Here is a 14753-nt window from a genome sequence, read left to right on the forward strand (position 1 = left end):
GAACAGAGAATCCATAGTGCATTTTCCAAAATAACTGCTGAAGAATGGCAGAAACACTGTAATCACGTTATAAATGTTGAAAATAATTATCGTATGACAGACAACCGCCTTGAAACAGTAATGGAACCATTTTTAATTGATTTGAATAGCAGCGACTCAGATTCTTCTGACACAGATGACTCTGAAGAATTCATGGAAGGAATAATGCCTCTAACAGACCATAATTACTATAAAAAATATTTTTTTGTTATTGAGTTTTTTATTTACCTTTAATGTAATATCTAAGAATATCCATCAATCCAAACTAAACAAAAAAAGTGGCAACACAGAGGGTTGTAGGAGGCGCCGCCACTGGAACGCCAACTTATACTTGACAGTCTATAGCTGTCATTTTCATACAAATTTAGTTTTCGACTTTCTACATACACTACTGTTAAGCTGTCTTGACTAGACCCCCTGATCGTTTAGTACTATTTAGGCGCTATTTGTTATTTCGCACTTAGTCTGTGCTTATCATTTGTGTTGTGATGTGTTATGTCGTTTTTCTAAATCAATAACATACATTTCTTTACATACTAAATAAATTCATTAACTTTGTAATAGTGCGATCCTAATATAAGTTACTTTTATGGCTTATATTCTTAATCAATAAATTATAAAATGTTGTAGTTATCATATTAAAGTAAGAGTTTTTTTAAATAAAATAACTGCGAAAATGGATAGCGCAGAAGTAATAACTAATGAAGACGGAATAGAAACAGTTGAAAACGAGGATGACATTGATTTCTCGGAAGAAAGAGAATTAGTTAGTGATTCATGTTCAACAAAGATTTTGGACAGCGAGTCGGAGCCCTTGGACAGATATCGCCTCGTTTATTTTCTATTTTATTTATTTGGTATTACTTCCCTTGTTCCTTGGAACTTCTTGATAACTGCTAATGACGTAAGTTCCTTCACGTTCTTCTAAAAAAAGTTCACCTACTTTTGTTTTCTATCATCGCGATGTATTTACATAATTGTGTAACTAAGTAATTAGGTGATTTATAAATAAATTTTCACTGTTGTAGTATTTCTATTGACTATAACTGGTTCATATTTTGTAAATACAAACAAAAACTAAATGTTAAATGTTCACAAATTTCAATTCTATAAATATAATAATCTTATCTTGGGAAAGTTAGTTATATGTATGTTTTCATTGAGGTAAACAATTTTACCAAAACCTTGTGTTTGTGACCTTAACATTGTATGCTTAACAATATAGAAACTAAGGCTTCTAACTGTGGATATTTAATCTTGTTACTATGATTTGAAAACTATACTCTAATCTCATATTGATCATTGACAAACATAATAAAAAATAAACATATTCATAATGATTTCTCATATGTACCTTAATTGTAATATTTATTCCATCATTAATTTTTACAATAAAATTTTTCCAATAAATCATTAATATAATTTTTTTTTGTAGAATTTGACTCTTTCTGAATTGATTATATTAGCTTGTTTAAATATGTTTTTTTGTCTATTTGTATTAAATAATTTGGATGCATTTAAAAGTATTACTCATTTTTGTTTCAGTATTGGATGTATAAATTTAGAGATGTAGAGCCAAATAATCTGACAATGTATGTAAGAAAAACACAGTTTCAAGCTGAATTTACATCCTATCTCAATGTTGCAACAGCAATACCAAACTTGGTATTTCTTATACTTAATTCCCTATATGGACATTTGTAAGTACTGGAACAATGCTTTGTTATTAAATAATTGTTAAATATAAACAGATAGGCTCAATAGAACCTGGCTGGTATTTAGCTTACATTGCATAAAACCAGTTTGACTGGTAATTAATCCGTAAGGTTGAGTTTGTATGCTTTGAATAAATAAAAGTCCAATGACAGCATAATAAAACAAAAAAAGTGCTGTTTTTCTTCATGCAGTAGATATGAAAATAATTTATTTTAATTGGATTTTTTTTCAGAGTATCTGTAAGAAGTAGACTTCTAGGGTCACTAATTGTAGTGACTTTATCATTTATTGTTACCACATCGCTGGTGCTTGTGGACACAGATGAATGGCAGAATACATTTTTTATCATCACAATGATAACAGTGGTTATTATGACTGGTAATTTTTTTTACTTTATAAATGACTCAATAAATGACGATATCTAGCACTCACGCAACATCTGATGAATTATATACAAAAACTCTTTTAATAGTTCCATGTTTCTAAATGATCTTTAGTGCATTATACTTCTGTAAATTTTTTTTCAAAATATTATTTTAGTTTAATAATAATTAAACTAAAATAAAATATTTTTTAATACAGTTGCTCAAAAAGTGGCATATTGCAGGGAGGTATAGCGTTCGGAAAGTGGGCTATTACACACTCGTGCTTTTTCTTTGCCATTCCCGCACTCGTGCGTTTTCTTTGCCAACTGTCAAAACAATGTGTATTAAAAAGAAAAAACCAACCACGAAGGTTTTATTAAAAAGATTCATAGAAGTTTTTATGATATATGATTTCTAAATATTATAATAATTGGATTCAATAAGTTCGGTTAGGTTTCTTTTCATTTCATATCAATTAAAAAAATATTAAAAAGAATTTTATAATATATACAAATACGTATTTTTAAAAAGTTTACTAATAATTGGATTCAATAAGTTAGGTTAGGTTTATTTTATTTCATATCAATAAAAAAATATTAAAAAGAAAAAACTAACCATGAAGTTTTTACTAAAAATAAAAAAATCACAGAAGTTTTTATGATTCATACAAATATTTTAAAAAGAAGCTACTATTTGTTTCAATATCAGATTTAATGATTGGATTCATTGAATTAGATTTGATTTTCTTTCAATAAAAATAGTCTACTGAAGAATTGGCTGTATGGGCCAAGTTCCCTTTGCCTACCCAGAATGGGTGAAGAAAAGAAAACCAAGCTTTGCTCATATTCTTGCGGTTGGCGCCATTTTCCAAAAATGTTCTTTCGAGTTGAGTTATTTGTTGCACAAAATGAGTAATTTCGACGATATTTTATTTGAATGAATATCACCCGAACGCAGTATAATTGAACAAAATGTTTCGGAGAACAATTTACCGGAAACATATAAGTCGCTACATATCTACGTGCAACGAATTTATTCCGTAGAGAGAAGAGAAAAAAAGCAAATAGTTTAATAAAAATTGCTTAATTTTTTCGCAACTGTATTAAAAATAGTCGTTCAGTACACGTGCGGTACCGTCATTGCAACTTGTCCCGACTGTCAACCCTCACCTTCGGCTGCGCCTCGGCTCGGGTAGACATTCGTCGGAACTCGTTGCAATGACAGGCTTTCCGCACTTGTAATGAAATGTACTATTTAATTACTTAATTAATAATCATTTGTGTGTGATAAAGCCTGTATCAAGTAAAGTCTGGCCTCTGTCACACTCAGAACTGATATACTCTTTTGTTTTTTTAGCATACAAGTTTATCCCTTTCTCCACAAGTATTTTTTTTCTTATTAACTGAAATATTTTAATGGTTAACATAGAATTTAATTCAAGTATGTCCAAATAAGAAAAGTGATTACAAGAATATAAATTTGAAAATATATTTTTTGATTAAATCACATTTGAAATATAAGACCGTACAAATTCTTAAATTATTACAAAAGGTATTTTTTATCTTTTCCGAGAACTTATGTATTTAATAATTTTAATTTACGACCATCCGTTGGGTTATGCGTGGGTTTGAATGTTTATAAATATGTATAAACAAAACCTTAAGATGCAATAATATTTAAGACCAACCAATCGGCAATCGGAATCTTATGTCTATTACTAGATATATTAACCTTTATGACACAAAGATCTATTGCATTAGATCTCGAACTTTGTACTGATAACATGTTATCAAGCCTGATGCGACCCATAAGTTATTATAAAACTTAAGTACACACGGACTAAATGCGATTAGAAAATTACTGTGTTTCAAACAACGAAAAATTAAAATAAGTTTTTATAGTTAAACACTATTGTGAAAGAAGTTCTATTTACTCGCGGGCTCACTTCAAAACAAGCTAGCATTACTTTAAATTTTAACTCAAAAACAGTGGCCCTAAAATCTTCGATCTTTGCCTCTTATCCCTGTATCTGTTTGTGATTTTTTTTTATAGAAAATTCTTTTGACCTTGACTCGGCGATTTGTATTTGAAACATGCCTCACTATGTTTTCCTTCGTCATACCGAGTGTTAAATTCGCACATAGAATAAAAGTCTATTGGTACATTATTTGTATATAGTCGTGATTCGCACGGCAGGGTTTCATTCAGATTAATCGCTCAAGCTAACTGCTAAACACTGCATAAAATTATTTCATAACATGAGAATCCTTTGTAATAATTCATAATTGGTATATTAAGTAGTAGACTAGTCATTTATTTGAACTATATTCAATTATAGGGCTCAGAATAAGAATTCTTGGTCTGTATATAGACAGGGCAACTTAATATTATCGGTAGGATTATGAATTTAATAGACCGGTATGGTTAGTATGAAAATAAAGAAATTGTATCACATCGCCTTAATGTCTCCTTTTACATTAAACACAGTGGGTACACCCATTACAGGTAATTGTAGTGAGATTATGTATGACACAAATAGAGATAAAATCTTATCCTTATAATTATTTTACGAGCTGTTTATGTAGATGAGGTGTTTATAATTATTGTGAATCTCATTTTTAAACTTGTTTGTGAGTCACTGGCAATGATTTAGTAAAATAAACAGAAAACATTGTTTGGGGTATTGAATTATTTTTTACAAGATTTTTTTAATAAAACATTAAAATTATTAATTGCTACATGTAAATAAAAGTCTAAAAAGCTTACTCAGAGAAAATAATGATGTTTAAATGTTTACGTAATACCTTAAGTAATCGTTTAGTTAATTAAAAGTAAAACTTTTAATTAACGTTTATAATATTTTCTATATTTAAGTTAAAATATCTTATCCGATGCTAGCATATTTTTGCTGACCAATTTAGATTTGATCGGGGCCAAACGCATTTCAAATGTTGACCTGCATACAGGTATGCAGATTTTGGGGTAATTTAATTTAAATTTATTGCAAAGGTCGCTGAACTTAGAATTGATTTTAGCGTTTATACATAAAACTTAATTAGATTTGTATGTTTTTAATAAGCCAAATCAATAAATATATATTGTTATGGTAAAGGAGGCCGTCTAATACTACGTACTATAGGGGGCCTTTTGATTTTCTTATTTGGTGATGACGTCAACAGTTATTATTTACCTTTATACACATGGTCTATGCTTCAAACGAAATGCATTATTGAGGATTCCTACAAAAAAAGTACTATTATGTTTGCGAGGTTTTCTTACTTTTACCTAATTAGAGCTAAATAGAGGAAGGGGGAGGGGGGATGAATTGCATTAAGTCTGCTTACGTAATACTTTAACGGCCCCAAAGAAACTAAAAACTGCTTATTTTCTAAGAGTAATAAATCTAACTTCGATTATCTAGAATTATATGTATTAACGAAAAAATAAATCAATCAGTGGCACTACATACAGCCTCTTTAGGTCTTGGCCTCAAATTTCTGAATCTGTTTCATGATTAATTTTTCAATCTAATAGGCAAGTAGGTGATCAGCCTCCAGTGCCTGACACGTCGTTTACTTTTTGGGTCTAAGACATGTCGGTTTCCTCACGACGTTTACTTCACCGTTCGAGCAAATGTTAAATGCGCACATAGGAAGAAAGTCCATTGGTGCACAGCCGGGGATCGAACCTACGACCTCAGGTATCAGAGTCGGACGTTGGAGCCACTAGGCCAACACTGCTACTGTACATATAAATATATGTATTAACGAACCTGCATCAAAATATGTGTATCTTTTCAGCTGCCAGTGCGATTTTCATCTCGGGCCTAATGGGGACTGCAAGCAAATTCTCCCGCGAATACATGGCAGCTGTGATCAGTGGGCAATCATTGGGTGGGATAATAGCTGCCGTTGCGCAGATAATATCGCTTGCCTTCAAAATATCTCCCTTACACAGCGCACTAATTTATTTCTGCATCGCCGACTTTATGGTCATAACCTCCCTTATTTCGTATGCGTTCCTATACAAAATCGACTATTTTTCGCATCACGTATTGAGGGGCAATGGCATGGTTGTTAATAGGAGCCGGGAGGCGTATCTAACGATTGTACTGAAGAAGATTTGGGTGTACGCTTTTAGTATTTTCGCGGTGTATGGGATTTCGATGTGCGTCTACCCGGCTGTTACTGTACTGGTCGAATCACATCCGGCTACAACTGGGACCGATTGGAATAGTAAGTGACATTTTCTATTGTTTCAAGCTTCCACCAGGTGAGGTTTAAATGACTTTTGCCAAAGCATATTTTTTAACATCGGCGTGCCGAAACATCGTGAGTACCCACGATTTTTCTGCAATTATTTATTACTAGCTGGTGCCCGATTTCGGCTGCACATGAGTATTTCGAGTAGCTTATATTAGCGTGGTGTAGAAAAAACGACTAAATATATTGAATATTTAAAATAAACACCACCATCGTACCTATTTACTTGATATTTTGGACAATTCACAAAATATAATTATAAATTGTAGCCTATGTGTTATTCTGATGTATAAGCTATAACATTGTAAATTTTTATTAAAATCCATTCAGTATGACATCCGGTTACCCTCTTACCCCTAAATCCGCTGTTCTGTAAAAAATAATATTCCGACTCTACTGAGCTACAATGAATACACAACACAGTGTATAATTTTACAATATATCGTCTATATGTCCTAAGTAAAACATATCTAATTTATATATAAGAAGTATTAAAAGGTCGGAATCGCAGCTGCAAGCCACCTGGCCCTAATGATTATATATTATTAATATCAGCTGCTGCCTTATACATATGATATAAGACAGTTCTAGTAGTTGTGTTTTTAGCAAAGATTTGACAATTTCCAGTAAAATTACATGTCTATATTTCTTCTAATAATGTTTCAATTGTATGTATTAGATGTCAGCCTTTCGTGTCATTGAAGGTTCCGGTGTCTAACCAGAACATTGGCCAAGGGACCAACAAATATATATTGAAAATGAATATTACAGATATATTCTTCGTGCCCGTCGTCAATTACCTTATATTTAATTGCGGTGACTATGCGGGTAGACTGGTCGCTGGATTTATTCTTCGGGTGAGTCATCATTCATTAATTATCATGCAAATAGGGTCATCTTATCAGAAATTTACAAGTCAGTCGTGCCGGAGAACGACAGAGAATTTAATCAAGGTTTTTATATGAATTCTATTGTCTTTTTGTTAACTTCAATTTAAAATTTAATTATTTGCTGCGCAAGGTGTTATTAAGGTTTAAATAAAAGTGCAAAATTCGGTTCTCTGACCATATCAGTACTGATGCAGAAATATTTGCTACTGAATATTTACGATAGAAAATAAAATACTTATAAGGCCGGCAACGCACTCGCGAGCCGTCTAGTATCGAGTGTCCATGGGTGGTGGTATCAGTTAACATCAGGTGAGCCTCCTGCCCGTTTGCCCCCTGTTCTATTTAAAAAAAGGAAAGTTATTTTAGTTGAGAGAATCATCGGAGTAACATTACTATCCCTTATTCTTCTAATTTCAAGTTACAACATTGCAACATTTACAACGTGGTTGTCTGGAAGAAATCGCTCTAAAGCGATAAGGCCGCCAGTTGCTTTTCATTAAATTATGTTTAATATATTGTTTTTAGCTTTTATGTAATGCAACGAAGTGTTAATAAATAAAATAAATAAACATTGCTTTTTATAATGAAATTTTACTGCTGGTATAGTCCATTCCTCTTTAATCTAAAACGGATAACGGACAGGAAAACAAATGTTTGGTAATGATTGCGTGTTTCATTTGTTTTAGCCGGCATTGAAACAGTTGCATGTTGTAATAACTCCAACTGAGCAATACCGTATAATAGTCAAATCAGAATTTATTTATTCATACTGATAAGTATGTACATTTATTAACCTGAATATTTAAGAGACGATTTTAAATTACATTTATTATTTATTACCAGTTCCCAATGTACAGCAAAGCGAGCGAAAAGAAATGGCAAGAAACTCTTCGTCAATCATTTAATCGAAATCGATTTAACACTATTATCCACAGTTAATTTTTAATCAAATTTTCATATACTTTTGATTTATTTATTAAACGTTATCTTATACAAAAACATACATATAAAAAAGCAGGTTACATGAGTTATTAGGCTACGAGCGGCCTTATCGCTAACAAGCGATTTCACCAGGCAACCCTACTGAGGAACAATAAAAAAAAGGGTTATATTATTATATTGGCAAATAGTTAAATCGCGTCACACATTTGAAATCATTTTACAGCGTGTGGTTGTGTCGAGCAAGATTTAACCTTCATAACATAATAAATAAATAAATAAATAAACAGCAGCTCTTCTTACAATCTCGTCTTGAGCGCTGTTAAACATGTAAATCATACATACAGCACAAAAATCGTTTGAACTCAAACTAGTTTTGCAGGCTCTTAAATCTTAATGTGGTTTAAGTTTTCATTTTGTTTGTTTATTACTGTTATTTTTTATCTTTTACTTTTAGTTATTATTAATATTTTGCTTTGTTTTTGTTTATTTTGTAGTCGTTTCTTTAGTTTTTTCCTTTGATATATTGCTTAAGTTCTAATGTAATTGATATTTATGTATAAGTGTCATATTTTCTTGTATTTTTTAGGCATGCACATTGTTTCAGAATGTATATAAAAATAAACTAGATTTATGTTTAATTGGCGTTCCAGGTACGGGTTTAAGAGTATTCATTATCTATAATATTATCTATATAATTATCTTTTATTCCTACGCTACATACTAAAGGTGATAACGATTGCTTTATTCTGAATCTCTCTTACTCTTTGTAAGATGAATTCTATGATATAAAAATGGCGCTATAACCTTTTAAGACTGGACCACAGATTCTTATATCTGTTTCGTCATCATTTATTTTCTAATCAGCAAGTAGGTGATCAGACTATGCCTGTGTATTTACAGAAACTCCATTGTTGCACAGCACGGGATGTCGTATGCTGAATTTACCAGGGCAACACTGCATATAGCTAAGTTACTTCTTCGTAATCTTTCAGCCCACAAACCAATGGATCATCGCTGCAGCTAGTATATTCCGTGTCATCGGAGTACCTATGCTGATGTTCTGTAACGCTCAACCCCGGAAGCACTTGCCTGTGATCTTCCTGTGGGACTACGAGTACATCATGATCATGATTGTCTTCTCTTTTACCAATGGATATTTGACCAATATCGTCATGGTTAATGCTACGAGGTGAGGATAAAGTTTTCATTGATTTATATTAACGATACCAAAACAAAATAATGTTACTATAAATTTTGTGTAATTTTAAATATATTTACCACGCGATAGATAAAAAACAAAAGACAAAGAGTTTCAATAGGTATAACAGTATGACTAAAGTAAAAACAGTGTGAGTCACGCTATTAAGTCACGCCTTCCGTAGGCATAGATAATAATAATAATTAGTTTTTTAATCAAATATTTTTTGCTAACATAATATAATAGTATAATATAAAATAACTAATAAGCAATTTTACGATTATCAATATATCTCTTAGGGTTATGTTTCATGATTATGTTTGAACATTTTTATTTTTTAATTAAATTTTTGATTAAAAAACCATTACTTAATTGCATTCGAGATAGAACAGTAAAAGTTTAAATAGTTATATAAATAATTACAGACTAATTGTTTAATAATACGTATATTTAAATTCACGATTAACGATATTAACATCTTTTTTACCATGTACAAAGTATATATACATTTTAAAATCATGTAATTCGTATATACAAATGCCATATTTTTATCCCTAACTCTCGGATCTCAATATTCTACTCTAAAATAGTACGGTGATATGTTATATGTATGTCTGTTAATTGAACGGCTAATTAAGCTAATTGGCAACACATAATTAAATAATATTTAAATTATTAAAGCATTGTAAAACGGTCCCAATTTCTTCAATGGTCTGTGGGTTTTGTGAAAAAGCCTTGTGTACCTGAAAATTAATTTTCCCTCGTACCGTTCTTTACTTTTACACTTACGACTTTGGGAGTAAAATTGAGTTTCGTATGTCAAAACATTCGATGATGACACTTAGGATGTATATGTGGTGGGTGTTTTCTAATATTATATATTGCTAGCTGTTGTAAAAGGTTATCAGAGTCAATTAGTCTAATTAATCTGCATAAATAATATTTATCTTTATGATTAATTTATGTCCTTATTTGTACAGTGTATTGAAACGTTTTATTCCGTATTTTGGAGGAGATAAAACGATAAATATTTACAACTGAATTTCGAAACAATATTTATCTTTTTAGTATAATACTTATTTCTAAATATATAAATGTTATGTTGGTTTGTGTACGCTTCAAAAACTCAAAAACTGCAGCAGCGAGCTGAAATTTAAGCATGATATATAATCCGCATCAAGGATTGTTTTTATCTACTTTGCATCACATATCCGCCACCGCGAAAAACAGTTTTTTTTAATGATCAGCTGTTTACCAGTGACCGGAGAAAAACACTCGCTGACAACCGCAATATTAATGCCGCAGTCACCTGAGATACAATATTCGTTCCCAATTACATTGTTTATTTACAAAAAAACTATGTATGTTGCGTGTTCCCAAGGCCCCAAGATAGTCTTCTTATATCCAAATCAAAACATATTGTATATCCACAAGTATTGCAAAATGTAACTTATATTTAATGCATTCTTTGTTTTCTTTCTCATTTCTTAACCATTCAATCACAATGTGCCACATCGAAGCGTGGCTGGGTACAGCTGGTAAAGTAATATTTGTGTTGAAGCGATCCCTAAAATCTTAGATCTCATTCTCTTTTTATACTAATATTTTATTTGCAGAGTCGTAGATATGCATGAAAGAGAAAAGGCTTCATCAATAATTGTTACACTGCTGAGTGTTGGTCTCACTGCGGGAGCAGCTATTGGAATGTTACTAGTTCGACTACTGTGAGGCACATTTTAAATAACTTACCATAATATGTTCGCTATAGCATGTTGCGGGTGACAGTTTCAGTAACGTTTCGTTTCACTCATGAAAGTTTTACAAATTAATACTTAGTATTTCAGCTGTTAATATATTAAATCAGTAATAACTGTAGTAACTTCAATTTAACCCAGCCAGTCTACAAATTGTAATTGAAAAAAAATTAATCATCTGTCAGACGCACTATGCTAGAACGTCGTATAATTTTAAACTTAACATTAAATATGTTAATTTTCATTGTCATTGCTGTGATTCAAACTGACAGTTTAAGTATTAAATTTAGTTTTAATAAGGAGGTAAACTAAATGCAACGTATTAATACGGTATGACTTTCTGTATTTTCTTTTTAATAATCCCATTTATTGGATTTGTAGAAAGTAGATAAATATTAGGTAGACAATATTGTATACACATTGCTACTAAACGAAAATGTGTAAATTAATGTTTCGATGAACAAATAATGAATTCATAATTGAATTATCCAATAATTTATCTGCGAAGTCTTTTTAAAGTCTGTTTCTTACATAAGTTTTGTTTTTTTCTAATTAATATCTTAATTTGCCTCCTCAACCGTTTCAAATTGTTTGTTAGTTCGCCTTTTGTACAGAAATTGTGAAATGGTTTAAATTAAGTTACTATATAGAAATAAAACACGTTATGTAAATTTTTAGTTTTAGGCTTTTTAATACGAGTATGTTAATTGTCGTTATCATTACAATCTAATTACCAACTACAAATTAAAAAAAATAACAAACATGAGAGACACAACTGTATAATGCCATTCCAAAATATATATTATTATTAATATAGAAAACTAAATTGGAAACAAATTCGAGAAGCCGATCTTACTATTAATAATAATTAACAAAATAATATTAGACAAAACCTAATGTTTCTACTCAAATCGCCACAAGTTGTTTTTAATATATTTATTAATTACCTTATCATATTATATTCCCAAAACTGACACTCAAACATCATTTATGGTTTAGTCTGATAGGTAATTTACGGTTCAAAAGCCGGGAATCTTCGTAAATATATTATTTATGTTATATTTGTATATTTGTGATTCTCGGTAGAGCTGTTCCTGAGTAGAATAGGACTATTTTAAACGAAAGTTATAATTAGTATGAATAAAATCAAAACCCGTTACATGTGTTGTAATATATATATTATTATATATAGTTATAAACATAACTAAAATAAATATGGATAACTCGAACCGCACATTTAGTTACCAAAACAGTGAGTTAAATTGTTTAGACAAAGAAACTAGTTAAACGACCGCAAATCGTTACATAAATCAAAAGATTGTAAATGTCATTGTTGTCAAGTGACCAGACTAGTTTAATTTTATAGTAGTTTAGTTTAAGGTTTTTAGCTTAATGAATGAATATTTCATATTTGTGATAGCTTCAATATTTTTTAAATATATATAAACCATATCATGTGATATACGAAACGTAGGATTTTAACGCGATTATTTTCTTTAAATACCAATTTTCAACAATATATAACAATAGTTCACTCAGACTATATATTGTGTATATATACGGATGCGTCCACATCTGGTGAATATGCCGCAAATGTGCAGATCGCGACCAGTTTGCGAGCTGCGAGTTGCCAGATGTGGACGCACCCTAACATAGATAGCTAAAACAAAATTGCGCGAAGCATAAATTAATTAATTTAGACGTAATGGTTTTAAAATAATAGGATGTATCATGGCTTAAGCGCCTTTCTTATCAATAAGATACTAAATAATGGAATTGAGTTCGGTGAATATTTATACATAATTGTAAGATCTCATTTTGAAATAACTATCTATATGCTATTCGTTTTCCTAATCAAAATCAAAACGAACATATTTAACTCTATTGTAAGAATTAGTCTAGTTAAGCATAGTTGTAGGGTAACATGTATTAGCTTTTTACTAATAAATACAGTACAACTGTCTCTGGTTTTTATTATTTGTGATAATAATAATACATTAATATAAGTCACCAAATGTACCTCAAGCTTAATCTGTAGTAATTATAGTTGTAAGCACTCATTTATTTGTTTATATCAAAATGTTTGGTCGAAAACTTTTATATGATGTACGCAAATAAATCATTTGAATAGTTTGTTTTTTATTGTTTCATAAATTCCTTTTAAAAATTAACGAGTCTACTATAGATTGGTCTGGTCTTACAACCGAAGAGAACCCCGTATATTTGACAATTGACACCTCGATCATCCAGATCGCTCCACGAACGAGGAATCTATGCTTGAGCAGTAAAAAAATACATGTTGTATTTTTTACTTCCTGGGCCAGTCAGTCAAAATACACGGTTTTAGTTATACAACTTGTGTACGCCGGATCTACCTCACCAATCAGTTCATTAGAGTTTGTCAGAATGCTATGGGATTACTGATGTAAATAATTTTCCAGTTGTAATTAAAGTAAATAATTTCTAAATGATTTGAGCAATGTAGCCTTAGTGTATCACAAAGAACGGTTCGGTGGCCGTCCATGCATAATCTTATACTAAGTCCTGAGTAGGTACATACCTCAATGTAGTGGACGAAAGGCACAAAATGACGTCAGCCGTAAGGATGGAGAAATTGTTAGTTTAGGAACAAGGAGAGGTTAGACTGATGCTGTAAATTGCCTTACAATAATAGTTCACGCACAAAAACACTATAAGTCTTAATGGAGGACGTAACTATTAGCAAGAAATGCGCAAAAACAGTATATATAAAATGCATATAACTTTACCCAACTAAAGCTCAACAACGACTCATTAACAATGCGCGGATCACCCTCATGTCCCTCATTAAATTTTATAAACTAAACATGATTCTATTACACTTAGAATGTAAGCTAAATCTCGGTTCTTAACAAATCACACCTCTATTTCCTTTTTCTAATATAAGTATTTCTTATTACATATTTGAAATTCACGTACAGACCGATCGTCTAAGGCTAAGATTCAGCGCGAACAAGAGATCTGTAACAAATATCTGAGATTTTAATCTGGCATATATATACCATCAGTATAAACCTCGGACTTAAAAAAACGTATAGACTACATGAAAAAATGCCTATGCAGCTTCAATCAATTGCTGCCTATTAGATAAATAGCCTTTAGCAAAAGAATTAGTTTTTGCCAGTTATGGAAGCAAAGTTGAAATCGTATAATTAATAAATAAACGCTGACGCCAAACAGGAACGTACTGTGCAAATAACTTCTTTCTCATGATTTAGCTGCTATTCCTAAAAACCCATCTTTTTGGAGTCGTGGAATAATGTTTGGTTGAGAAGCAGCGAGTTCAAAGGCGAACATTATGCTGACACTTAACCCAGGATCCCCACTAAACCATGGTTCTTTAAAGTAAAAAGTTCTAAAATTGTCCCTTCTTTCATTACCAGAGTTCGTTTAGGACATTTATGTACCTAGTACCTACACCTTATCATTTAGCAAGGCTACGTATTGTTGATAGTAATATTTGTGAGAGTGGAGAAGCTATTGGTGACCTCGAACATATTTTCTTTTCTTGTTCCCATATGACCGCACCTCCTTTCAGAATTCCTTAC

The 14753-nt window shown here is 31.2% G+C and overlaps 1 protein-coding gene across 1 annotated transcript; it reads left to right on the forward strand.

Moving 5' to 3' along the window:
- Positions 1–402: 402 nt before the first annotated feature.
- Positions 403–13299, forward strand: LOC110996266 (equilibrative nucleoside transporter 3). The gene is made up of 7 exons (XM_022263856.2): positions 403–943; positions 1585–1739; positions 1988–2133; positions 5921–6355; positions 7154–7239; positions 9207–9403; positions 11029–13299. Exons 1-7 carry the CDS (start codon positions 716–718, stop codon positions 11138–11140), a joined length of 1359 nt encoding a protein of 452 aa, XP_022119548.2. The 5' UTR covers positions 403–715; the 3' UTR covers positions 11141–13299.
- Positions 13300–14753: the final 1454 nt, after the last annotated feature.

The sequence above is a fragment of the Pieris rapae genome, chromosome 9, assembly GCF_905147795.1.
Source record: "Pieris rapae chromosome 9, ilPieRapa1.1, whole genome shotgun sequence".
NCBI lineage: Eukaryota > Metazoa > Arthropoda > Insecta > Lepidoptera > Pieridae > Pieris > Pieris rapae.

Coding starts and splice junctions, on each gene's coding strand:
- LOC110996266 (XM_022263856.2), top strand. CDS start 716: ATGGATAGCGCAGAAGTAATAACTAATGAAGACGGAATAGAAACAGTT. Junction 2,134..5,920: donor AACAGTGGTTATTATGACTG/GTAATTTTTTTT, acceptor GTATCTTTTCAG/CTGCCAGTGCGATTTTCATC. Junction 9,404..11,028: donor GTCATGGTTAATGCTACGAG/GTGAGGATAAAG, acceptor TTTTATTTGCAG/AGTCGTAGATATGCATGAAA.